Source organism: Hoplias malabaricus, chromosome 3 (assembly GCF_029633855.1).
Source record: "Hoplias malabaricus isolate fHopMal1 chromosome 3, fHopMal1.hap1, whole genome shotgun sequence".
Classification (NCBI taxonomy): Eukaryota; Metazoa; Chordata; class Actinopteri; order Characiformes; family Erythrinidae; genus Hoplias; species Hoplias malabaricus.
Genome location: NC_089802.1, coordinates 77,434,204 through 77,461,922, shown reverse-complemented (window position 1 = coordinate 77,461,922; position 27,719 = coordinate 77,434,204). Strand labels below are relative to the sequence as shown.

Below are 27,719 nucleotides of genomic sequence, written 5' to 3'. Positions count from 1 at the left end.
TCACCTGGAGGAAACCCACGCAGACACAGGGAGAACACACCACACTCCTCACAGACAGTCACCCGGAGGAAACCCACGCAGACACAGGGAGAACACACTACACTCCTCACAGACAGTCACCCGGAGGAAACCCACGCAGACACAGGGAGAACACACCACACTCCTCACAGACAGTCACCCGGAGGAAACCCACGCAGACACAGGGAGAACACACTACACTCCTCACAGACAGTCACCCAGAGGACCCTGGAGCTGTGACAGAGACTTTACCTGCTGCACCACCGTGCTTCCCCAAATCACTGTCTGGAAATGTCTCTCTGCTCTGCAGATCTTCAGTCTGCTTGCTTGAAGAAAGTCATTGTTCATTCTTGACCCTGGCTCTGCAAAAGGAAAACAAACAAAGTGTTTCGAACAGAGAAACACAACACTACTGCAGGCACTCATCCATCAGCCTGCAGTAGCGTAGCTTTGCTAAGCAGTTATTTGCTGCTTTTGAGTTGAGGATCAATTCAGGACAGATGTGCACTTCGGCGTTATTGGAGTAAGTGACAAAGTGCAAATAAACAGATAAACAGAAGATAAACAGAGTTGAACGGCTGTGAGTGCATTATTTAAAAGTAGAAAATTTGGAGAAAAGCATGAGAAAATAAAAGCAAAGCTGAGTTTGTTTGAAAAGTCTGGAGAGCTTCAGCATGTTCTCTCTTTTCATAAAGGAAGCATAGCATTTACTTCAGTGCACAACCACACAGTTTCACATCATAGAAACTTTCAGGCGGAATCTTCTCATCATTTCCTGAGAAGCCAACCTCAGAGATGTTGACTCTCTCTTGAAATCTGCATAAACGTTATAAAATGTTTGTGATTTAGGAGACGCTCCCTGTTCTCACTATGTTTTTGTTCATATTTGATTAAAAGACTATTCGCAGGATTTGTAAAATGTGTAATAAATATATTCCTGGATAGATAGCGGCACAGTATTAAAAATACACCCAACGAGGTCCAAACTGTTTCGGTGTCTTACGTCTTGTGGCAAAAAGAGTGGTCTAATCAAGTGGACCTCAATCCATGTGGAAACTGCTGGGAAATTGGGTGTTTTTTTGGCAGGATCTGTGAGAAGTTTGTGTGCAGATTTTTAAAGATATATGAAGCAATTTGTGTGAAATGTTTATGTCAGTACTGAAATAATCTGTTCATCTTTTCTTCACAGACCTTCCAAATAGTGACTGGTTTGCACACACTCTTATTAGGAATTGGACTGCGAACCCACACTAAGCCAACATTCTCATTCTTAATGATTTGGTTCTGGGTCTCTTTGCTGGTTAGACATTTTCATTCAATACAAAAGAGAGGCATAAAGAAATATTCTCCAATGCCAGTTCCATTCCACTCATGTTTCTCCTCTTCCTCAGTACATTGCCGCTGGCTCGCTGGCTGTTTCAGCAAGCAACAGTCTTAATAAATGCAAGGTCAGTAATACACACACACACACACACACATGGTATCATTGTCCTATTCCCAATCATTTCCAATGGCAGCTAGCTAGGACTCACCCAATCACACACAGCACCACCTACCTGCAGCTAATGTAGTTCCCATGGGCAGCTCAGCTGGGAAGGACATGCTTTGTCAGCCAATAGACGCCTGCCCTGGTCAGCACTGTGGGGATGGGGATTCTAAAACCAAGAGAGAGCAAGAAAACATAATTGGCCTCGCTCTCTTGGTGTTAAAATAGTTCCCCATCTCAGTTTCAGATGTCTGAGGCATCACCAGGTACTGAGCCTGCCATCCCCTGGTGATAGTGGCCACCACTTATAGCACTGTATCATTATTAAAACCACTATTATGGTTTTACATTGTGTAATATTGTACTAATCCATGTAATTACCCATCACTAATCATCAGGTATTTGCTACAAAACAGCAATAATAAGCAATTTTATTAAAAACACAGTCAATGACTGTCTGCTGCTGATAATGTCTGAATATTGATGTTGTTTCCTGTTGTCCATCCAGGTGACGGCCTCTCTGGTGATGAATGTGTTTAGTGTCATCGCAGCAGGATTAGCCATCATTCTGCTGTCTTTGGATTTGTCTTTAAATTCTCAGTGCTACAGCTATCGCTATAGCTATAGCTATAGCTGCTCAGATGAGGTGAGACTTCTTTATTTCTATCCTATTTATATGAGCTTTGCTCTATGGAGAGACCCCACTATGGAACATAAACTGGTTCAGTCAGGAACTATAAAGTTGTTTGATGCTTCATCTACAGCTCATAGAGTCAATGTGGAAATAATAAATCATCACTTTTATAAAGACCGTTTGTTTTTGCTGGTAGAATGTGAGTGCTTGCTCCTATAAAAAGTTGAATAATGAAACATTGATTTTTTTCAGGGCTTGACCAGCGCGATTGAAGGAGTTCTGTTGGTGTTCACTATTGTTCAGTTCTTTGTGTCCATCCGCATCTCTGTGTTCGGCTGTACATCCGTTTGTAGCAACGAACCAGTGGTAATAACACACACACAGTCGGTTTCCGATGCATTTTTGATCCAGTACCATACAAACACTCAAAGGACATTAAGAAAATTTCTGGTAACACTTTCCTTAATCTTGAATTATGCATTGGAGTGTGCTGTACATAAGCTATTAAAAGTATGTTACACAGTACATATAGTGTCTGAAAATGGTGTAACTGTGTAGGACACCATAAAGTCAGTTTCCATGTTGCATTATAACTACTGTCAGTACACTCCAGTGTCACAGCCAAGTGTAATACACAGATTAGTGCACTACAGTGTCCTTAATTTACCACTAACTACTACCCAGAGGTAAAAGCCTAAACCCAATACAACTCCAAGAATCACACTTAAACTCAGCTAAACTCTACTATACTGTACTGTACTTAACTATACTGCACTTATCTATACCACACTATAGCATGCCGTACTATACTGTATCTTACTATACTGTACAAGACTGTACTATATTATGTTATACTAAACCATACCATACTATACTGAACTATACTTTGCTATGCTACACCATATTATAGTGTAATATACAACACCGAGCTTTAGTATACTATACTGTGCCATACTGTAGTTTACTGTTCTATACTGTGCTACACTAAACTGTAATATACCGTACAACTCTATACTGAACTATGCTATGGTGTGGTATACTATAATGTACTGAACAATGCTGTACTAATGTAATATACTATGCTTTACTCTTCCCTAAGGTTCTATGCCATATTATATTATGCAAAACTATGCTATACTGTACTACTACTATAATACACAATACTGTATGATACTATAAAATGCTGAACTATATTGTACTACACAACACTATACTATATCATACCACACTATGCAATGCTATGCTACACCGTACAATACTACGCTATACTATACTGCACCATAGCATACCATACAATAATATGCCATGCTATGCTATACTATACTATGCTGCGCCGTAGCACACCATACAATACTATGCCATGGTATTCTATACCATACCATACTATACTATACTATACTATGCTATGCTATGCTACACTATACTATACTATACTATATTATGCCGTACTGTTCTGCGCTATACTTGTACTAAGCTATATTGCAATATACTATGATACATTTATACTATACTATACTATACTATACTATACTATGCTATACTATACTATACTATACTATACTATACTATACTATGCTGTGCTATACTGTACCATAATATGCTATACTATACTATAACATGCTATACCATGCTATACTACACTATACTACACTTCAACCCTATCCTCAACACTATATACCACCAATATAATACTAACAATGTATTTTGCACTATACATAATCCCAATCCTAACCCTAAGCTTAACATGTTGCATCTATTTAACCATAACCCTACATCACACATTTTAGTGTTAGTAGCAATGTGTGCATTTCCCATTTTAGCTTCCCTTGCTTCAGGTTGGCAGATGTGTGTATTACACACTTTAATCTTGATATAATGTTGCTGTAAATAGAAGATTTATATTATTAAATATTTTCACGTGTTTGGTTTCTGCTGCAGTATTTATCACATTCTCTGCATGTTTGTAGGTGAATGTGACTGTGGTTGCAAACCCTGGAAATCCTTTCCCACAACAACCTGCCTCCAGCAATCAACAGGTCAGAGAAACCTAGAGAGATCACTGGGTATCCAAATTTATATCTAGACACCCCTTGAAACCTGCTACTGGAAGATTGAGCCATGCCAAGATTAGTGAGAGCGAAGCTGCTCTGAGAAAGTTTGTTTCCCATGTATCAAAACCCCAGTCTCCAGACCTCATTCCACATAGTGCGCTGCAGCACTCATGAAGAAATGTTACACTGCATTGTACTATGCTATACTGAACTATACTGTATTATACTATACCATTCTATATGTTTCTATACCATGCTATATTGTACTAGACTATAATGTACAGTACTGCAAATATACTACACAATACTCTATGGCACGCTATTACACTGTACTATATTACACAATACTGCAATATATTATACTACACTGTACTGTATTGTACTGTACTGAACTATACTATGTGATCTTATACATCAAACCTAACCTCAACACTGCAGTTCAATATAATACTACAATATATTTTACACTATGTATCATCCCAATCCTACCCCTAAACTTAACATGTTACATCTGATTAACCATAACCCTACATCACACATTTTGGTGTTAGTAGCAATGTGTGCATTTCCCACTTTAGCTCCCCTTGCTTCAGGTTGGTAGGTGTGTGTATTACACACTTTAAGCCTGATATAATGTTGATTTGAACAGAAGTTTTATATTATTAATTTAATATTTTCACGTGTTTAGTTTGTGCTGCAGTATTCATCACATTCTCTGTGTGTTTGTAGGTGAACATGACTGTGGTCCCAAACCCTGGAAATTTCAACTCAATGGTTAATCCTTTCCCACAACAACCTGTCCCCAGCAACCAACAGGTCAGAGAAACATAGACACCCCTTGAATCCTGCTACTGGAAATTGCTCTGAGAAAGTTGTTCAGAAAATCTGAGTCAGGTGCCCATGTATCAAAATCCCAGTCTCCAGACTGTGTTCCACTTAGTGCACTGTGGCACTCAATTAGAAATTTTGGTTCCAGTGGGGATTCCTGGAGCAGAGCATTGAGCTGTGTTTTTAGCTCCTAGCGCTATAGAGCCTGAATACAGGAGTCTAGTTTTATTGGCATGTGCTCAGCAAACATACAGGTACACTGTACCATCAAACTTTTACATTACTAGTCCTCTGCTAACACACAAACTATTAAGACATAAACATGGTAAACTGCAACAACATAAAATTCAATATGCATATTATTAAACTAGAAAAGAATTTACAGTACTGCAATGTACTATACTACACCTTATTGTACTATACCCTAATATACCATAATGTAGTGTAGAGTATGATGCTATACTGTACTGTACTATACCGTACAATTGTATACTCTTCTACACCATAATATACTGTACCACACCATAGTATACTGCACTATATCATACTATACTACACTATATTGTACTGTGCCAGAGTATACCGCACCACGCAATGTCATGATATGCTATGACGTGCCGCGCCATACCATACCATACTATAATATACTATACTATGCTATGCTATGCTTATACTATACTATACTATACTATACTCAAACTATGCTATGCTATACTATACTGCGCTGTACTGTACTCCAACCCTACCCTCACCACTACAGCTCAATATAATACTAACAATGTATTTAACACTATGTATCATCCCAATCTTAACCCTAACCTTAATGTGTTGCATCTGTTTAACCATAACCCTACATCACACATTTTAGGGTTAGTAGCAATGTGTTCATTTCCCACCTTAGCTCTCCTTGTTTCGGGTTGGCAGATGTGAGTATTACACACTTTAAGCCTGATATAATGTTGATTTGAACAGAAGCTTTATAGTATTAATTTAATATTTTCACGTGTTTGGTTTGTGCTGCAGTATTCATCACATTCTCTGTGTGTTTGTAGGTGAACATGACTATGGTCCCAAACCCTGGTTATTTCAACTCAATGGTTAATCCTTTCCCACAACAACCTGCCCCCAACAACAAACAGGTCAGAGAAACATAGACACCCCTTGAATCCAGCTACGGGAAATTGCTCTGAGAAATTTGTTCAGAAAATCTGGGTCAGATGCCCATGTATCAAAATCCCAGTCTCCAGAGTGCGTTCCACATAGTGCACTGTGGCACTCAATTAGAAATTTTGGTTCCAGTGGGGATTCCTGGAGCAGAGCATTGAGCTGTGTTTTTAGCTCTTAGCACTATAGAGCCTGAATACAGGAGTCTAGACTGAAAAATCAATAGTTTTATTGTCATGTGCTCAGCAAACATGCAGGTACACTGTACCATCAAACTTTTACATTACTAGTCCTCTGCTAACACACACACTATTAAGACATAAACATGGTAAACTGCAACAACATAAAATACAATACATATTATTAAACTAGAAAATAATGTACAGTACTGCAATGTACTATACTACACCTTATTGCACTATACCCTAATGTACCATAATATAGTGTAGAGTACAATGCTATACTGTACTGTACTATACCATACAATATACTCTCCCATACCATAATATACTATGCCGTTCTATTCTATACTATACTATACCATACTATACTATACTATACTATACTACACTATACTATACTATACTATAATATACTATACTATACTATACTATACTATACTATACTATACTATTGTATGGTGTGCTATACTACACTATACTGTGTTGTACTGTACTGTACTGTGCTTCACCCTAAACTCACCACTACAGTTCAATATAATACTAACAATGTATTTAACATTATGCATCTTCCCAATCTTAACCCTAACCTTAACGTGTTGCATCTGTTTAACCATAACCCTACATCACACATTTTAGTGTTAGTAGCAATAAGTTAATTTCCCACTTTAGCTCCCCTTGCTTCAGGTTGGCAGATGTGTGTATTACACACTTTAAGCCTGATATAATGTTGATTTGAACAGAAGTTTCATATTATTCATTAAAGATGTTCACATGTTTGGTTTGTATTCATCACAAACTCTGTGTGTCTGTAGGTGAATATGGCTGTGGTTGCAAACCCTGGAAATTTCAACTCATCGGGCAATCCTTACCCACAACATCCAGCCCCCAGCAACCAACAGGTCAGAGAAACCTACAGGGGTCACTGGGAATCCAAAATTATATCTAGATACATCTTGAATCCTGATAATGGAAGATTCAGCCTTGCCAAGATTAGAGGGAGTGAAGCTGCTCTGACAAAGTTCAATTCCCATGTATCAAAGTCTCCAGATCGCATTCCACAAAGTGCGCTGCAGCACTCGAGAATAATTGCTGGTTAGGCTATTTTAGCTTTGTAATTCGTACAAAGACTGTTGTGTTTATGTGTCTGCCTACGGGTGGAGTGGGGTTCCTGGAGCAGAGCAGTGAGCTATGATTTTACCTCTTAGTGCTAGAGAGCAGGAATATGAAATTCTAGAGTCAAGAATCAAGATTATTATTGTCATGTGCACAGGAAACATGCAGTTAGACTGTACAATCATGTTTTTTACATTACTAGTCCCACTCTAACACACAATTTATTAAGACATGAACATGGTAAATGCCAACAACATAAAAGACCATAGACATTATTAAACTAGAAAATAATTTACTATACTATACTGTACTACACTGCACTATAATATACTAAACTATACTGAATTACACTGTAATACACTATAACATTCTATAATTTCTATACCATACTATATTGTACTAGACTATATTGTACCATAATATAATGTATATTGTATAATGTAATATGCTTCATGTTGGCAGATGTGTGTATTACACACTTTAAGCCTGATATAATGTTGATTTGAACAGAAGTTTCATATTATTCATTAAAGATGTTCACATGTTTGGTTTGTATTCATCACAAACTCTGTGTGTCTGTAGGTGAATATGGCTATGGTTCCAAACCCTGGAAATTTCAACTCAGTGGTCAATCCTTACCCACAACAACCTGCCCCCAGCAACCAACAGGTCAGAGAAACCTACAGAGGTCACTGGCAATCCAAAATTATATCTATTTTAGGTTAATTCATACAAAGACTTTTATGTTGAAGTGTCTGCTTACGGGTGGAGTGGGGGTTCCTGGAGCAGAGCAGTGAGATGTGTTTTAGCTCTTAGCGCTGTAGAGCCTGAATACAGGAGTCTAGACTGAAAAATCAATAGTTTTATTGTCATGTGCTCAGCAAACATGCAGTTACAGTGTACAATATAATATTTTGCATTACTAGTCATTACTAAACTAGAAAATAATTTAAAGACAAGCAGCTTAAGAAAAAATTGGAAGTGTAAAGAGAGCAATAACATGTACCTTCATATTTGTAGTTTCTGTGGTATTGTGCGAAAGCGCATGGTAGTAATATATACATGTAGGTGTTGTGCAAATTTCGAGGTATAAACAGCCATTAAATATACTGCACTGAACTCCCTTGTCAGATAAATGGTCTGCATTTTATTAATAACATGGTGGATTGAATATGGATGGAGTGCGGGGTTTTCTGGAAGCAAAGCAGAGGGCTGTGTTTTGAGCTATTAGAACTGGACTGGCTCAATACGGGTGGAGTGCAGAGGCTGAATACGGGTGGAGTGCAGAGGCTGAATACGGGTGGAGTGTGGGATTTCCAGGAGCAGAGCAGACCACTGTGTTTTTAGCTGTTGATGATGGAGAGTCTTTTGTGTCTTTTCACTGTGTTTATGTCTGTTTTCCAGCAACTGAGTGCGAAGTAACCTATACAGATTTCCTAATGTGTGTGTGTGTGTGTGTATTTTGCAGTGGATGTACACAGCGAGCGGTGTCTCCTTGAGCAGTCCTCCAATGGAAAATCCTCCGGTGTATAGTCCTCCAGAGCACACTGAGGTCAAAGGCCAACTGGAAAACTAAGGCTGAAATAAATCAGTACAATTTTACCATGTTTTTTTTATAAGGCTATATTATTCCTACATAACCGTATGATCACTGATACACACACACACACACACACACTTTAGGAAATCTGTATAGGTTACTTGTTACATCTGTAAAGGCTTAGTGCAGCCAGCTTTAACAGTGAGGGACCCTAGTTGGAACAAGCCTTTATAGAGTGTCATGTACATTCAGGTCAATTGTTATTAAACATCCTACGACTCACTGTTGAAGAATATTCAAAATTAAAGGGAAAATCCACCCACTTTTCAGAATTTCAGTGTAACTCATTGATCAAGTGGTTTAATGTGTAGACATTTTACAAAAAATGTTCTTCATACATCTTAAAACTGTATGCATTTAAAACATAAACCAGAGTTTATCAGAGTTGTCGAGAGTCTCTGGGAGTAAAGGCTCATGAAGTATGTGAGGATCTGATGTAAATACATTTGTAATAGTAAATAATTGGCCCCCAATACCCAAACAACACATCAGTAGCAGAGCCCAGGGTCTGTTGGGCTACGGCAGTGTGATGTAGCCTGATGGTAAAGTGTCTAACAACAGAAAAAGATTGTATTTGCAATATTAGCACTGTATATGTTTTGTTCAGCTGTTGCTTTTTTCACTGATCTTCCAGCAGCTGCTTCGCCACGTTGTGTCACATCAAACTCTTTTCTTAATTTTAAAGTGCTATGTTTTTCCGTTTATACAAATGTATAATATATGTGCGAAATTTGTGGACTGTATGTTTTTAAATAAATACATTAAACAAGTACACAATACAAAACTTTGTACCATCATATCATTGTACTCTTACGCACACCTAAAGTCACCATGCCAATCGCCAAGTGTTGACCAAAAGGATATAAAGCTGGTACAAGTGGATCAGACACAGCAATGCTGCTGGAGTTTTTAAACCCTGTGTTCACTCTCTGTCCACTCTGTGAGACACTCCTCCCTCGTTGGTCCACCTTGTAGATGTAAAGTCAGAGACAGTAGCTCATTTTTTGCTGCACAGTTTGTGTGGGTCATCCTCTAGTCCTTCATCAGTGACACAGGACGATGTCGGTGGTCTTATTCTCTGTCCCGCAGTTAGACTGAGGGGTTTGAAAACTCCAGCAGCCACATAGGTATTGTGTGTTACTGCACATAAACTGTGTCAATCAGCACTGGCTCCTGTTCTGACAGTGTCTGAGGTCAAGGGAGTTTTATACTCTAACGTATTTCTACTTTATACCAACTCCAACCGAACACAAAGCAATTTAGTAAGTCGTTCTGGAAAATAGCATCTGCTATATGTCATCAATGTAAACACTCACACACAGAGGAATTTGTTCTCTGCATTTAACCCAATCCGTGCAGTGAAACACACATTTACACACACCGTAGTGAACACAAAGGGGCAGTAAGCAGTGCTAGCTATGGCATATGGAGAGCAGTTGGGGTTTAGGTGCTTTGGTCAAGGACACTACAGTCATGACCTGCTGGCTCTGAGGATTGAACCAACAACATTCCGGTTACAGCCCAGTTTCCCTTGTACAGACAGTGTTTTAAATGTATGGTTTTCTCAGGTGAGTAAATCAGCTGTAGTTAATAATTTCCCACTCTGTTGTACCCCTCACCAACACTGGGCCTGGCTACAACATCATAACCCACGTGATTTCACGTGAAGCAACAACCTTGTGATGGGTTAATTTGTACATTACATGCAAAGGAAAGAAGTCCTGTCCTCCCCCTTTTTCTATTGTAGCTCCTCCTCATGAGGAGATACGCAAGCAGAACAGAACACTGCTCTTGTTTCATACAAACCAGATTCCAAAAAAGTTGGCACACTAAACAAATTGTGAATAAAAACTGAATGCAATGATGTGGAGATGGCAAATGTCAATATTTTATTCGTAATAGAAAATAGATGACAGATCAAAAGTTTAATCTGAGTAAATGTAACATTTTAAAGGAAAAATATGTTGATTCAAAATTTCAGTGTCAACAAATACCAAAAAAGTTGGCACAAGTAGCAATAAGTGGCTGGAAAAGGACATTGAGCATATAACGAACAGCTGGAAGACCAATTAACACTAATTAGGTCAACTGACAACATGATTGGGTATAAAAAGAGCTTCTCAGAATGTCAGTGTCTCTCTGAAGCCAAGATGGTAAGAGGATCACCAATTCCACCATTGTTGCGCAGAAAGATAGTGCAGCGATACCAGAATGGTGTTACCCAGCATAAAATAGCAAAGAATTTTAAGTTATCATAATCACCCCTGCATAACATCATCAAAAGATTCAGTGAATCTGGAACAATTGCTGTGCGTAAGTGTCAAGGCCGTAAAACTCTACTGGATGCTCGTGATCTCTGGGCCCTTAAACATCACTGCACCTCAAACAGTAATGCCACTGTCAAGGAAATTACAGAATGGGCTGAGGAATACTTCCAGAAAGCATTGTCAGTGAACACAATCCACCGTGCCATCCACCATTGCCAGCTGAAACTCTACAGTGCAAAGAGGAAGCCATTTCTAAGCAAGCTCCACAAGCTCAGACGTTTGCACTGGGCCAGGGGTCTTTTAAAATGGAGTGTGGCAAAATGGAAGACTGTTCTGTGGTCAGATGAGTCACGATTTGAAGTTCTTTATGGAACAATGGGACGCCATGTCATCCGGACCAGAGAGGACAAGGATAACCCAAGTTGTTATCAACACTCCGTTCAGCATTCCTATTTCTAAACTTGAGAAACTGGTCTCCTCTGTCCCCAGACGTCTGTTGAGTGTTATAAGAAGAAGGGGGGATGCCACACAGTGGTAAAAAATGGCCTTGTCCCAACTTTTTTGGGATTTGTTGATGCCATAAAATTTTGAAACAACATATTTTTCACTTAAAATGATACATTCTCTCAGTTTAAACTATTGATCTGTGATTTGTGTTGTATTCTGAATAAAATATTAGATGTTGGCACCTCCACATCATTGCATTCAGTTTTTATTCACAATTTGTTTAGTGTCCCAACTTCTTTGGAATCCAGTTTGTATTAAAATGTATATTTAAAAACTTACATTACCGTTAATGTAGGAGAGATCTGAGTGTTATTTAAAAACACTTACAATCAGAGGCATCCAGTAGAGCAGGCAGATGGAGCTGATGAGTAATGCATTGTCATGCATCACAATCCCAACCGCAAACATTATCAAAGCAGTTATTATCTGGACAATCTGTGGAGGAGAACACACACACACAAAACACATAAATACTCTAGTACACTTAACTCTAAAATTGACATATTCTCTCTCTTCTCCACAGTGGAACACAGTTCTGTTTTTAATGAAACATTTGTGATCTGCTTTGGCCCAAACCCCATGAGCCCCACAGCAGTGTTCTCCCCCTGTGTAAACAGCCCTGTTTAGAACGCCCGCTATCAGCACCTGTTCCTTTAAATGATAATGAGCCGCTCGCTGTTCACCCCGACCCCGAACGCACAGCAGTGAGGAGCGAGGAGCAGAAGCTCTGGTTTTTAGCCGTTTTCTCTCAGCTCTCTTCCTTCTTCATCCTTGTTGTCTTCGTTTTATTCGTTGTGTCTGTTTTGTTGCATTAAACCTTGTCTTTGCGCTCTGAATATTGTCCACTTTGTTTAACGACACTAAGGGTGCTGAGCTGGACCATATGGGCGGTGCCAGAGGCAGTGCTGATCACCAATTAGTTAAACCCAGCTGAGTCAAAGAATCACAGCCACCTTTTAAACCCCATTGACCACAGCTGCTGTTGAACTGCACACAGACTTGAGTCACTAACTGTGGACACCAACACACAGCTCTGATTGGTCAGCTGTTGAGGGACACACTCCTTATCTGTCTATGGTTAATGAAGCAGGTCCAGATCTGTCCACTGTAAGAAAGAATGGTCAGAGTCAGTTCTCAGTGAGGAATGTGGTTCTGTGGTTCCGCTAAACAGTCGTTCTGTCCCTTCCTGTAACCCAGATGCTGAGGAGAAAGTGGAGCAGAACCTGAAGCTCCGCATCCGTCCCTGTTGTAGTGTTACCTGATGGGGAATGGACAGAGGTCCTAGAACAGTGACAGTTCTGGGTTTGAAGGTACTGCTCTATCTTTGCAGGTACACTCGCCCAATCTCAGCTTTTTCAATGACCATTGCACCTGTACAGGTCCTGTTTTTTCACTCTGACACTTATATTCGACTCCGCCCTCTTGCTGGGGGCGGGGTTTAGGATGAGTGACTCACAGCCAGAGTTTTCCTCTCTCTCCTCAGGATCTTGATTCTGGTGTATTTGAAGAAGAAGTCTAAGCAGCTGTACTCCTCACTCTGTGGACTGATCACTTGAGCGGTCAACGTGATGTTGTTGTTTTCCATCTTTTACACCTAGGAATAAAAAGTAAATATATAATATATTACTTTATTTATTTACCTTTTTTTTATTTATAGATGAACAATATACACTGAGTTACCAATTTTAACTGTTAACCAGTCAATCAATGAATCAGGGAATGAATCAAATGATCAATCACTCAATTAGTGAAACTATTAATCAACCAAACAATACATCAAGCAAGCAAATAATCAAAAAGTCCATTAACCACCAAATTAATCAATCAATCAGTGTATCAGTCAATGAATCAATCAAATCATCATGTTATCAATCGATTAATACATCAACCAGTTACTCAATCAAGCAATATATCAATAATTTCATCAAACAATCAATAATTAAGACAGTCATCCATTGAATCATTCTTCAATAGAAAAAAGTCCATTGAACACAAGTCTTTTTCAAAATAAAAAATGATCAATTATATATATCCATTATATACCCAGCCGCGCCCCCCACCCCCCAACACCCCCCACCCAATGTTATACTCAGAAAAGTCAAGTTAGAAAAAAAACACTTTCTCTTATTACATGTGTAATTACACAAGAGCAGATGTGTTATTACAGTACGCTAAATGTGTTAGGAGAAATCTGAGCTTATACCCGTGTATTAACATGTGCTGTAACAACAAACATGACTTGAAGTTAAACTAATTTGTTACTAAGGTATAATTACACAGTAAGGTTATTAAAAACTGTTTGATTATGTGTGGATATTATAGCAGCAATATACAGTAGGATCTCAGGGGTTGAAGTAATTTGAAACTTATGGCATAACAAAGCAGTCCATTTATAAACGGTGATAAAGAGCCTTCTAATGACTGAAGGAATGGAGTTACCTGAGCTCAGATGCTTCTTTCTTCTTCTGTTTTTCTTTAAATCTTCTCCTTTTTCTCCTCATGTAGTTAATACCACTTAAAGGCATATGTTTAAGACATTTCAGAGTGATTCCTGGTGATCTTTGGAGTCATTGTGAAACCTGAAACCTAAAGTGTATCTGATACAGACTCCAAAGTTCAGAGATATGTTTTTCTGTCGTAAAAGTTTATGTAGATCGATTACTATGAATATGTGTCAGTAGATCTTCACCTCATATTTCCACTGTATAAACACACCCTTATCACTTTGTGTAAAATTATGCAAACAAATATGTCCACTTCACTAACTGCAACCACTCTTCTACCTCCATGATCCACCATATAGACATCCATATAGAGCTGATCTGTCGCTGCACAGTGTGTGTCGGTCGTCCTCTAGTCCTTCATCAGTGACACAGGAGGCTGTCGACTGGATGTTTTTGGTCAGTGGACTGTTCTCAGTCCAGACAGTGAGGGGTTTAAAAACTCCAGCAGCACTGCTGTGTCTGATCCACTCTACACCAGCACAGCATACAATAACATACCACCACAAAGGAAGGAAGTCCTTTAACACTGAAATCCCCTCCCACTTTTTGCTTGTGAGGAGAAACCCAACCAAAAGTAGGTGAGAACACATCTAGACTGCACTTGTTCTATGATAATCCTATAGTTTTCTTTTATGTTTTGCCTTAAAAGTAAATGTAAATTTAAAACAGAACCCTGGTGCCCTCTCAGTGACAAACATATACACAATTCCCTTTTTCCATTTTACATTAGAGAGGAAGTGTACCCCCACACCTTCCAAAACCTAGTCTTCATTACAGACAGCACCAGACTGCAGAGGTTTTACAGAAGTCCTTCAGACAACAACACAAAAACAGCGCTTCATTTCAGGTAAATCCAGAGCCTGCTTTTCTCTTCCTCTCTTTTTCTTTCTTATTTGAACACAGATGTATCTCCACTGTCCCGTCATTTCAGAGCAGCAGGTGTTCTTTACACTCTCTCAGTCTTTCACCAGAATTGGACCGATAGGAACGCTCAGAATTTACTGAAAACTAAACCCTGTGTCTTTAACTACCCTTCAGTTTTAACAGGGTTTAGTCCTTCTCTTAGAAGCTGATTTTTTGGAGATGTTTTTGAGTATTGTTCTGACAGTAGAGACACGTGCCTACCACACAACCCCAGTGCTGATAGCGGTCTGTGATCCTCATTTCTGTGATAATATGTGATAACAGGTCTGTGCCTGTGAAAACTACTCAGGTTTTCACAAAGAAATTTTATCTTTATTGCATTTATAAGTTGTATCATAGTCAATTTAATTCACCCCCACCATATAGTTTCCCCCACCAAAATATTACACGAAACACCTTATTTTCAAAATGGAATTCATTTTTCTACAAAATGATTTAAGTTAATTTATTAAAGGTATACAATGTAAGGAACTGCATACATTTTAACGCCCCTGACCTAATTCACCATGCCTCCAGGCTGTTGCGGGTGGTGAGCTCATAGTTTGTGAAACTGGAGTTCTCCTGAGTGCCGTGAATGTGTCTGAAATGACTGTAAACACTCGCTGTTAATCCGTATTCGTGAGTACACACATTGGAAAGTTATTGAAAAGTAAATTAAAAGTCAAGACATGGATCCAAAATAGATTCCAAGTCACTGAACATCCCTTTGAATTAAATCTAAAGACATTAATCCAATATTAATCCAATACACTTAAAAACATTTCAGAGAATGTTTCTTCACCGTGTTTCCTTACACAGCCCTGGACAAACTAATCATCTCTTCCAAACTGACTCAGGGGCTCTCTGCTTCCATTGCACACTTAAAAACAGCATATGGTAGCTTTCAGGCAGTGGCTCTGTTCCTGCTCCACAAGTGGGTAACATTGACTTATAATTGTGTTTGAACTGAAAGAGGGAATAGATTTCAAATGGCTTCCACATGAAAGTAAACACACACAGAAAGTACAATAGAACTAAAGAGTTCGAGCTTCACATGAGTCCCTGTGGTTCTTCAACCACCAACAAACTGAAGCCATTTTCTGACTTAGACATATAACTCCAGCTTAAAAGATGTGGTACATCTGAATGAACACAAATGGGAGGGGGATATTTTGCTGTGAGAAAAGTAGTTGTTTTTTAACAGAAGGAATAAGGAACATGTAAACTGCCTAAAGCTGGCCGTCCTCACAGTCTGAGGGATAGTGCAAGAAGGAGACGAGTGAGGGATGCCGCCAGGTCACATACGACTTCTCTAAAGCAGCCGACATGGGAGATACTCTGCTTATAAAAACTGTGGCCTGCGTTCTTCACCAGTCAAAGCTTTACAAGTGTGTGACAAAGAGAAAGCAACTCTTATTAAATCTCAACCACAGTTCAGCACAGTGTCATGAGAGCATTATTGCATCAAGACTTTTTGTCTATGTCAGGAACTTCTATTTAAACAAAATAATAATATATATATATTTTTACTAAATTATAAAATGCTCTTGTTAAAATCATGGCTTTTTTGTTATTAGGGTCAGTTTTTACCCAGGTATATTTTATAAACAAAAAAAGTGCCACATCTGGACTCATAAACACACTATACACCAACAGCCTACAGCTCGCTCCTTCTACAACCACTCGAGCTTCAGTTAGGGGCTTCTATCTTTGTCTGTTTTACAAAACAAGGAAAGACAGACATGTCCAGACATGTAAGGCCCAGTCAGTTTAGAGTTTGTGTTTTTTGTAGAGTGTACATCTCCAGTTTACAGTCTGCAACAATGAACAATTAAAACCAATCCTTTCATGGATGAGGAAGACTAACAAGGTCAACAAGAGGAAAGAAACAAATTGGTTGATAAGTAATTGTTTTAGGGGATCTTATGGCTGATTTAAAACCAACCCATTAAGATAAGAGATGGTAACAGAAAGCTAACAAATGAGGAAGGTTAAATGTTACAACACTGGCCATCACCACAAACTAAACTTCCCCACTGTAAAGCATGGTGGTGGCAGCATTGTGGGGTGGAGTGGGGATGATCCTCAGGAGCAGTGTGTTGAAGGCTTGTGAATGTTGTGGGTAAAATTAATTCAGTCTGCAAGAGAACTAGACCTGTCACGATAGCCTTTTCTTGTGATGGATATTTCAATATGTTGCTCCAGAAACAATCAGGATCAATTATATTATTGTCATTTTAAGGCCATTTTATGCCACTAATCTAATGATAATATGAAAACATAATAATATTACATTTAGACCCACCCCTTTAATGAGTAATGAATTTCAAAACAAAGTTACTTAGAATAATTTATAAATAAACAAATTAACTATACATAAAATAAAAAATTAAAAAAGTGACATAAAGGCTTCAGAACAAAGCAAACAGAGGTGATGTTCACTTTTATTTAAACAAACATGCCAGTAAAAACAATTTGAAAATATTGAAGTCAGCTAAAATAATTGAAGTAATGTCCATATTATAATATTCATTCATTCATTCATTCATTCATTCATTCTTTAATTCATTATCTGTAACTGCTTATCCAATATATATTCAGGGTCGCGGGGGTCCAGAGCCTACCTGGAATCATTGGAGGGGGCGCCAGTTCTTCACAGGGCATATTATAATATGATAAATTAACAATGCATTTATTGTAGAAACAGACATTTTAAACTTTTTCAAAAACCAAATTATTCTGACCATAAACGTGTTTTACATGTATGGTTTTCTTAGGTGAGTAAATCAGCTGGAGGTAAAGATGTCCCACTCTGCTGTACCAGTCACCAACTCTGGGTGTGGCTACACCATCGTGACCCACGTGCTTCCACCAGAAACACCAACAACAGCTCAACCTGGACAGGACACCCCCAGTAACAGCCCCCTGCAGCGGTTCCTCAAAGGAGAACCCAAAGCTTTGGGGGTAAGTCCTTGACACTGTCCAGAGTTCATGACGAACCAACACAGAAAAACTAAGACAAAGTTGTTGTATACAGTTTCAAAACAATACATTCATTCATTCTTTGTCTATAAGCTCTTATCCGGTTCAGGGTCACTGTGGGAGCCTACCCGAAATCACTGGGCGCAAGTCAATAACGCACATTGTAAGGGTGACACACACTCATAAACTCCCACATATAGACACACACCACAGAGAGAACACACCACACTCCTCACAGACAGTCACCCAGAGGAAACCCACCCAGACACAAGTAGAACACACCACACTCCTCACAGACAGTCACCCAGAGGAAACCCACAAAGACACAGGGAGAACACACCATACTCCTCACAGACAGTCACCCGGAGGAAACCCACGCAGACACAGAGAGAACACACCACACTCCTCACAGACAGTCACCTGGAGGAAACCCATGCAGACACAAACAGTACACACTACACTCCTCACAGACAGTCACCCGGAGGACCCTGGAGCTGTGACAGAGACTTTACCTGCTGCACCACCGTGCTTGCCCAAAACACTGTTTGGAATTGTCTCTCTGCTCTGTAGATCTTCAGTCTGCTTGCTTGAAGAAGGTCTGTGTTCATTCTCGACCCTGGCTCTGCAAAAGGAAAACAAACAAAGTGTTTCGAACAGAGAAACACAACACTGATGGATGAGTGCCTGCAGTAGCGTAGCTTTGCTAAGCAGTTATTTGCTGCTTTTGAGTTGAGGATCAATTCAGGACAGATGTGCACTTCAGCGTCATTGGAGTAAGTGACAAAGTGCAAATAAACAGATAAACAGAAGATAAACAGAGTTGAACGGCTGCGAGTGCATTATTTAAAAGTAGAAAAATTGGAGAAAAGCATGAGAAAATAAAAGCAAAGCTGAGATTGGTTGAAAAGTCTGGAGGGCCATGAAGTCACTGCCAGAAACACAGAAAAGTAGCTGAGGGTAGGAGCTTCAGCATGTTCTCTCTTTTCATAAAGGAAGCATAGCATTTACTTCAGTGCACAACCACACAGTTTCACATCATAGAAACTTTCAGGCGGAATCTTCTCATCATTTCCTGAGAAGCCAACCTCAGAGATGTTGACTCTCTCTTGAAATCTGCATAAACGTCATAAAATGTTTGTGATTTAGGAGACGCTCCCTGTTCTCACTATGTTTTTGTTCATATTTGATTAAAAGACTATTCTCAGGATTTGTAAAATGTGTAATAAATATATTCCTGGATAGATAGTGGCACAGTATTAAAAATACACCCAACGAGGTCCAAACAGTTTCGGTGTCTTACGTCTTGTGGCAAAAAGTTCAAGTTTACGTCTTGTGGCAAAAAGGAGTGGTCTGATCAAGTGGCCTCAATCCGTGTGGAAACTGCTGGGAAATGGGATGTTTTTTGGCTGGATCTGTGAGAAGTTTGTGTGCAGATTTTTAAAGATATATGAAGCAATTTCTGTGAAATGTTTATGTCAGTACTGAAATAATCTGTTCATCTTTTCTTCACAGACCTTCCAAATAGTGACTGGTTTGCACACACTCTTATTAGGAATTGGACTACGAACCCACACTGTGTCCAGATTCTCATTCTTCATGATTTGGTTCTGGGGCTCTTTGCTGGTTAGATTTTTTCATTCCATACAAAAGAGAGGCATAAAAAAATATTCTCCAATGCCAGTTCCATTCCACTCATGTTTCTCCTCTTCCTCAGTACATTGCCGCTGGCTCGCTGGCTGTTTCAGCAAGCAACAGTCTTAATAAATGCAAGGTAGGTAATACACACACACACACACACACACACACACACACTCATACACACATTATCATTGTCTTATTCCCAATCATTTCCAATGGCATCTAGCTAGGACTCGCCCAATCACCCACAGCACCGCCTGCAGCCAATGTAGTTCCTATGGGCAGCTCAGCTTGCTTTGTCAGCCAATAGACGCCTGCCCTGGTCAGCACTGTGCTGATGGGGATTCTAAAACCAAGAGAGAGCAAGACAACACAACTGGCCTCGCTCTCTTGGTGTTAAAATAGTTCCCCATCCCAGTTCCAGATGTCTGAGGCATCACCAGTTACTGAGCCTGCCATCCCCTGATGATAGTGGCCACCACTTACAGCACTGTATCATTATTAAAACGATGATTAAGGTTTTACATTGTGTAATATTGTACTAATCCATTAATTACCCATCACTAATCATGAGGTATTTGCTACAAAACAGCAGGAATAAGTAAATTTATTAAAACACAGCCAATGACTGTCTGCTGCTGATAATGTCTGAATACTGATGTTGTTTCCTGTTGTCCATCCAGGTGACGGCCTCTCTGGTGATGAATGTGTTTAGTGCCATCACAGCAGGAATATCCATCATTCAGCTGTCTTTGGATTTAGCTTCAGGTTTTAGGTGCTATCGCTGCTCAGATGGGGTGAGACTTCTTTATTTCTATCCTATTTATATGAGTATTGCTCTATGGAGAGACCCCACTATGGAGCATAAACTGGTTCAGTCAGGAACTATAAAGTTGTTTGATGCTTCATCTACAGCTCATAGAGTCAATGTGGAAATAATAAATGATTACTTTTGATTTTGCTGGTAGAATGTGAGTGCTTGCTCCTTTAAAACTTTAAATTATGAAACAATAATGTCTTTCAGGGCCTGGCTGATGGGATTGGAGGAGTTCTGTTGGTGTTCACTATTGTTCAGTTCTTTGTGTCTATCCGCATCTCTGTGTTCGGCTGTAAATCCGGCTGTACCAACGAACCAGTGGTAATAACACACACACAGTCAGTTTCTGATGCATTTTTGATCCAGTACCATACAAACACTCAAATGACATAAGACAATTTCTGGTAACACTTTCCTTAATCTTGGATTATGCATTGGACTGTGCTGTACATAAGCTATTAACAGTGTGTTACACAGTATATATAGTGTCTCAAAATGGTGTAACTGTGTATGACACCATAAAGTCAGGTTCCATGTTGCATTATAACTACTGTCGGTACACTCCAGTGTCACAGCCAAGTGTAATACACAGATTAGTGCACTACCATGTCCTTAACTTACCACTAACCACTACCCAGAACTAAAAGCCTTATAAAAGCCCAATCCAACTCCAAGAATCACACTTAAACTCAGCTATACTATACTATACTATACTATACCATACTATACTGTAATGTAATGTAATGTAATGTAATGTAATTTACTGCACTATACTATACCATACTATACCATACTATACTATACTATACTATACTATACTATACTATACTATACTATACTGTACTATACTATACCATACCACACTATGCCATACTATGCTGTGCTTGACTATACTGCATTTTGCTATACCACACTATTGCATACCATGCTATACTGCACATCACTATACTGCACAACAATATGCTATATTATACTATACTAAACTATACTATACTTCAAGTTCAAGAAGACACTGCAATTTAAAGTGTATTTGTGCTGTAAACGGTAACTGGATGTAACCATGATGTAAACATGATGTGTAAACAGTACACTTGTTTTCCGTATATCGTTTTCAGTCCAACAAACCAGTGTTTTGTGAAGGTGTGTGGGTGCGCTTCTTCAGTCCAGTCTCAGTCTCTAGGTGTTTAGGAGTCTGATAACATGTGGGAAGAAGCTGTTACGGAGTCTGGATGTGAGGGCTCGAATGCTTCGATACCTTTTTCCAGACGGCAGTAGGTTGAAGAGTGGGTGTGAAGGGTGTGTGCGATCTCCCACAATGCTGAGTGCTTTGCGGGTGCAGCGAGTGGTGTAAATGTCTGTGATGGAGGGAAGAGACACACCGATAATCTTCTCAGCTATCCTCATGATCCGCTGGAGGGACTTGCGATCTGCCACAGTGCAGTTTCCAAACCAGACAGTGATGCAGCTGGTCATGATGCTCTCGATGACTCCTCTGTAAAAAGTGGTGAGGATAGGAGGTGGGAGATGAACCTTCTTCAGGCTTCGCAGGAAGTAGAGGCATTGCTGGGCTTTCTTTCTGATGTTACTGGTGTTAGTGGACCAGGTGAGATCATCCACTAGGTGAACACCAAGGAATTTGGTATTCTTGATAATCTCCACAGCAGAGTTGTCGATGTTCAGCGGCGAGTGCTCACCCCTTGTTTTTCTGAAGTCTACAACCATCTCTTTGGTTTTGTCCACGTTTAGAAGCAGGTTGTTGACTTCACACCAGTCAGTTAGCCGCTACATCTCCTATCTGTATGCTGACTCGTCGTTCTTACTGATGAGACCCACCACATTCGTGTCATCAGCGAACTTGATGATATGATTTGAGCTGTGCATTGCTGCACAGTGATCGGTCAGCAGTGTGAACAGCAGTGGACTGAGCACGCAGCCCGGAGCCCTGCTCCAGTGTTCAGTGTGATGGTGCTGGAGGTGTTCCTACCAATCCGGACTGACTGAGGTCTCCCAGTTAGGAAGTCCAGGATCCAGTTGCAGAGAGAGGTGTTAAGGCCCAGTATATTCAGCTTCCCCATCAGGTGCTGAGGAATGATGGTGTTGAATGCTGAGATGAAGTCTATGAACAGCATTCGGGCATATGTGTCCAGGTGGGTGAGTGTCAGGTGGAGCGTGGTGGATATGGTATCGTCCGTTGAACGGTTAGGACGATACGCGAACTGTAGAGGGTCCAGTGTGGGGGGAAGTAGGGTTTTGATGTGCCTCATGACAAGCCTCTCGAAGCACTTTGTGATGACAGGTGTGAGTGCAACGGGACGACAGTCATTGAGGCAGGACACAGAAGAATTCTTAGGCACAGGGATGATGGTGGTGTTCTTGAAGCATGTTGGAACAACGGCGCTGCTCAGAGAGATGTTGAAGATATCAGTGAAGACATCAGCAAGCTAGTCTGCACATTCTCTGAGCACTCTGCCAGGAATGTTGTCTGGTCCAGCAGCTTTCCGCGGGTCGACTCTGCATAGAGTTTTCCTCACGTCGGCTGCAGTAAAAGACAGTACCTGGTCGCTGAAAGAAGGGGTGGACTTTCTCACCGTTACGTTGTTCTGTGCCTCAAACTGTGCGTAGAAATGGTTCAGCACGTCTGGTAGGGAAGCATCTCCGTCACAAGTAGGTGGTGTAGTCTTGTAGTTGGTGATGCTCTGGATTCCCTGCCACATGCGCCGAGTGTCTCTACTGCTCTGGAAGTGGCTATGGATGATCTGGCTGTGCCTCTCTGATTGCTCGGGAGAGTTTGGCCCTCGCTGTTCTCAGGGCCGCCTTTTCGCCTGATTTGAAAGCGACATCTCTAGCCTTCAGTAGTGCACGCAACTCTGCATTCATCTACGGCTTCTGGTTGTAGCGGATGGTGATGGTCTTGGAGATGGTCACATAATCGATGCACTTCTCTACGTAGCTGGTCTCTGATGATGCATACTCCTCCAGGTTGATTGTGTTGTTGTAAGTTGCAGTCTCTCTGAACATGTCCCAGTCAGTGCACTCGAAAAAGTCCTGAAGAGTAGAGATTGCTTCTGATGGCCAGATTTTCACCTCTTTCAGAACAGGTTTCGATCGCCTGGCAATGGGTCTGTATGCAGGAATTAGCATAACAGACATGTGATCTGAGTATCCGAGGTGGGGGTGGGGCTCTGCCCTGTACACGTCTGGAACGTTTGTGTAAACAAGATCCAGCGTGCTCGCTCCTCTCGTAGCAAAGTTCACATACTGGTGGAATTTAGGGAACACTTTCTTGAGATTCGCATGATTAAAATCTCCAGCAACAATAAACAGTCCATCCGGGTGTGTGTTTTGGAAATCGCCAATACACTGCACTATACCTTGCTATGCTATACCGTACTATACTCTGGTGTACAATACTGAACTTATATATATAATACTATACTATTCTGTACCATACTATAGTTTACTTTACTGTTCTATACTATGCTACACTAAACTGTACAACTATATACTGCTGCAGTATCATATAATGTACTGAACAATACTGTACCAATATACTATACAATACTGTACTCTTCCATAAAGTTCTGTTCCATACTCTATTGTGCTAAACTATACTATACTGTACTAAACAATGCCGAACTATACTGTACTACACCACACTGTGCTATACTACACTGTGCTTATCGCACCATACTGCACTGTAATGTGCTATGCTATGCTATACTATATTACACTACACTATACAATGCTATAATATACTATACTGCACTGTGCTGTGCTATGCTTTACTATACTGTACTGCACTATACTATACTATACTTCAACCCTATTCTCAACACTATATACGACCAATATAATACTAACAATGTATTTAACACTATGAATCATCCTAATCCTAACCCTAACCTTCACGTGTTGCATCTGTCTAACCATAACCCTAAATCACACATTTTAGTGTTAGTAGCAATGTGTGCATTTCCCACTTTAGCTCCCCTTGCTTCAGGTTGGCAGATGTGTGTATTACACACTTTAATCTTGATATAATGTTCCTTTAAATATAAGATTTATATTATTCATTAAGGAATTTCATGTGCTTGGTTTGTGCTGCAGTATTTATCACATGCTCTGTGTGTTTGTAGGTGAATGTGACTGTGGTTGCAAACCCTGGAAATCCTTTCCCACAACAACCTGCCCCCAGCAACCAACAGGTCAGAGAAACCTACAGAGATCACTGGGTATCCAAATCACTGGGTATCCAAATTTATATCTAGACACCCCTTGAATCCTGCTACTGGAAGATTGAGCCACGCCAAGATTAGTGGGAGCGAAGCTGCTCTGAGAAAGTTTGTTTCCCATGTATCAAAACCCCAGTCTCCAGACCACATTCCACATAGTGCGCTGCAGCACTCAAGAAGAAATGTTACAGTGCACTGTACTATGCTATACTGAATTACACTGAACTATACTGTACTGTACTATACCATTCTATATGTTTCTATACCATATTATAGTGTACTAGACTATATTGTACAGTACTGCAAATGTACTACACAATACTCTACTGTACTGCACTACACTGCACTATATTATACTGTACTGCAATATATTATACTACACTGTACTGTACTGTACTGCACTTTACTAAACTATACTATGCAATACTATACATCAAACCTAACCTCAACACAGCAGTTCAATATAATACCAGCAATGTATTTTACACTATGCATCATCCCAATCCTACCCCTAAACTTAACATGTTGCATCTGTTTAACCATAACCCTACATCACACATTTTAGTGTTAGTAGCAATATGTGCATTTCCCACTTTAGCTCCCCTTGCTTCAGGTTGGCAAATGTGTGTATTGCACACTTTAAGCCTGATATAATGTTGATTTGAACAGAAGCTTTATATTATACAATTAAGATTTTCACATGGATTTTCGGTTTGGTTTGTGCTGCAGTATTCATCACATTCTCTGTGTGTTTGTAGGTGAACATGACTATGGTCCCAAACCCTGGAAATTTTAACTCAATGGTTAATCCTTTCCCACAACAACCTGCCCCCAGCAACCAACAGGTCAGAGAAACATAGATACCCCTTCTTGAATCCTGCTACTGGAAAATGCTCTGAGAAAGTTGTTCAGAAAATCTGAGTCAGATGCCCATGTATCAAAATCCCAGTCTTCAGACTGTGTTCCACATAGTGCACTGTGGCACTCACGTAGAAATTTTGGTTGCAGTGGGGATTCCTGGAGCAGAGCATTGAGATGTGTTTTAGCTCTTAGCGCTGTAGAGCCTGAATACAGGAGTCTAGACTGAAAAATCAATAGTTTTATTGTCATGTGCTCAGCAAACATGCAGGTACACTGTACCATAAAACTTTTACATTACTAGTGCTCTGCTAACACACAAACTATTAAGGCATAAACATGAAAAACTGCAACAACATAAAGTACAATACATATTATTAAACTAGAAAATAATTTACAGTACTGCAATGTACTATACTACACTTTTTTGCACTATACCATAATATACCATAATATAGTGTAGAGTACAATGCTATACTGTACTGTACTATATCATACTGTAATATACCGTACAATAGTATACGCGTCTATACCATACTATACTGTAATGTACCATACCACACGATACTGCACGCATCACACTATACTATACCACACCATACCACACTACACTACACAACACTACACTACACTACACTACACTATACTGTGCTGCACTGTACTGCATCGTACTATGCTATGCTATGCTATACTTAGGCCCTAACCTCACCACTGCAGTTCAATATAATACTAACAATGTATTTAACACTGTGCATCATCCCAATCCTACCCCTAAACTTAACATGTTGCATGTGTTTAACCATAACCCTACATCACACATTTTAGTGTTAGTAGCAATTTGTGCATTTCCCACTTTAACTCCCCTTGCTTCAGGTTGGCAGATGTGTGTATTACATGTGCACATGTTTGGTTTGTATTCATCACAATCTCTGTGTGTCTGTAGGTGAATATGGCTGTGGTTGCAAACCCTGGAAATGTCAACCCATTGGTCAATCCTTACCCACAACAACCAGCCCCAAGCAACCAACAGGTCAGAGAAACCTACAGGGGTCACTGGGAATCCAAAATTATATCTAGATACCTCTTGAATCCTGATACTGGAAGATTCAGCCTCGCCAAGATTAGAGGGAGTGAAGCTGCTCTGACAAAGTTCAATTCCCATGTATTAAACTCTCTAGACCGCATTCCACAAAGTGCGCTGCAGCACTCGAGAAGAAATGTTGGTTAGGCTACTTTAGCTTTGTGGAGTGGGGGTTCCTGGAGCGGAGCAGTGAGCTATGATTTTACCTCTTAGTGCTAGAGAGCAGGAATATGGAATTCTAGAGTCAAGAATCAAGATTATTATTGCCATGTGCACAGGAAACATGCAGTTAGACTGTACAATACATTTTTTTTACATTACTAGTCCCACTCTAACACTCAATTTATTAAGACATGAACATGGTAAATGGCAACAACATAAAAGACTATAGACATTATTAAACTAGAAAACAATTTACTGTACTATACTTTACTACACTACACTATAATATACTGTACCATACTATAATATAATGTACTCTGCTTCACCAAACTATACTATGCTATCGTATACTGTACTATATGGTACTATAGCATACTGTACTGTACTACACTAGACTGAACTATACTGAATTACGCTGTAATACACTATAACACTCTATAATTTCTATACCATACTATATTGTACTAGACTATATTGTACCATACCATAATGTATATTGTATAATGTAATTATCTGTGTGTCTGTAGGTGAATATGGCTATGGTTCCAAACCCTGGAAATTTCAACTCAGTGGTCAATCCTTACCCACAAGAACCTGCCCCCAGCAACCAACAGGTCAGAGAAACCTACAGAGGTCACTGGCAATCCAAAATTATATCTATTTTAGGTTAATTCATACAAAGACTTTTATGT

General features: G+C 39.8%; 1 protein-coding gene across 1 annotated transcript in view; it reads left to right on the top strand.

Moving 5' to 3' along the window:
- Positions 1-27,719, top strand: part of LOC136691517 (uncharacterized) — a 33,539-nt gene that overhangs the window by 4,060 nt on the left and 1,760 nt on the right. Inside the window, exons 4-22 of the mRNA XM_066664077.1 lie at positions 1,208-1,318; positions 1,410-1,466; positions 2,013-2,150; positions 2,391-2,504; positions 4,106-4,174; positions 4,919-5,005; positions 6,070-6,156; positions 7,176-7,262; positions 8,059-8,145; positions 8,945-9,035; positions 18,040-18,221; positions 19,752-19,862; positions 19,954-20,010; positions 20,561-20,674; positions 20,902-21,015; positions 24,831-24,899; positions 25,685-25,771; positions 26,728-26,814; positions 27,555-27,641. Of these exons, the coding sequence (XP_066520174.1) occupies positions 1,208-1,318; positions 1,410-1,466; positions 2,013-2,150; positions 2,391-2,504; positions 4,106-4,174; positions 4,919-5,005; positions 6,070-6,156; positions 7,176-7,262; positions 8,059-8,145; positions 8,945-9,035; positions 18,040-18,221; positions 19,752-19,862; positions 19,954-20,010; positions 20,561-20,674; positions 20,902-21,015; positions 24,831-24,899; positions 25,685-25,771; positions 26,728-26,814; positions 27,555-27,641 (1,836 nt within the window). The remainder of the gene's footprint in view (positions 1-1,207; positions 1,319-1,409; positions 1,467-2,012; positions 2,151-2,390; positions 2,505-4,105; positions 4,175-4,918; positions 5,006-6,069; positions 6,157-7,175; positions 7,263-8,058; positions 8,146-8,944; positions 9,036-18,039; positions 18,222-19,751; positions 19,863-19,953; positions 20,011-20,560; positions 20,675-20,901; positions 21,016-24,830; positions 24,900-25,684; positions 25,772-26,727; positions 26,815-27,554; positions 27,642-27,719) is intronic.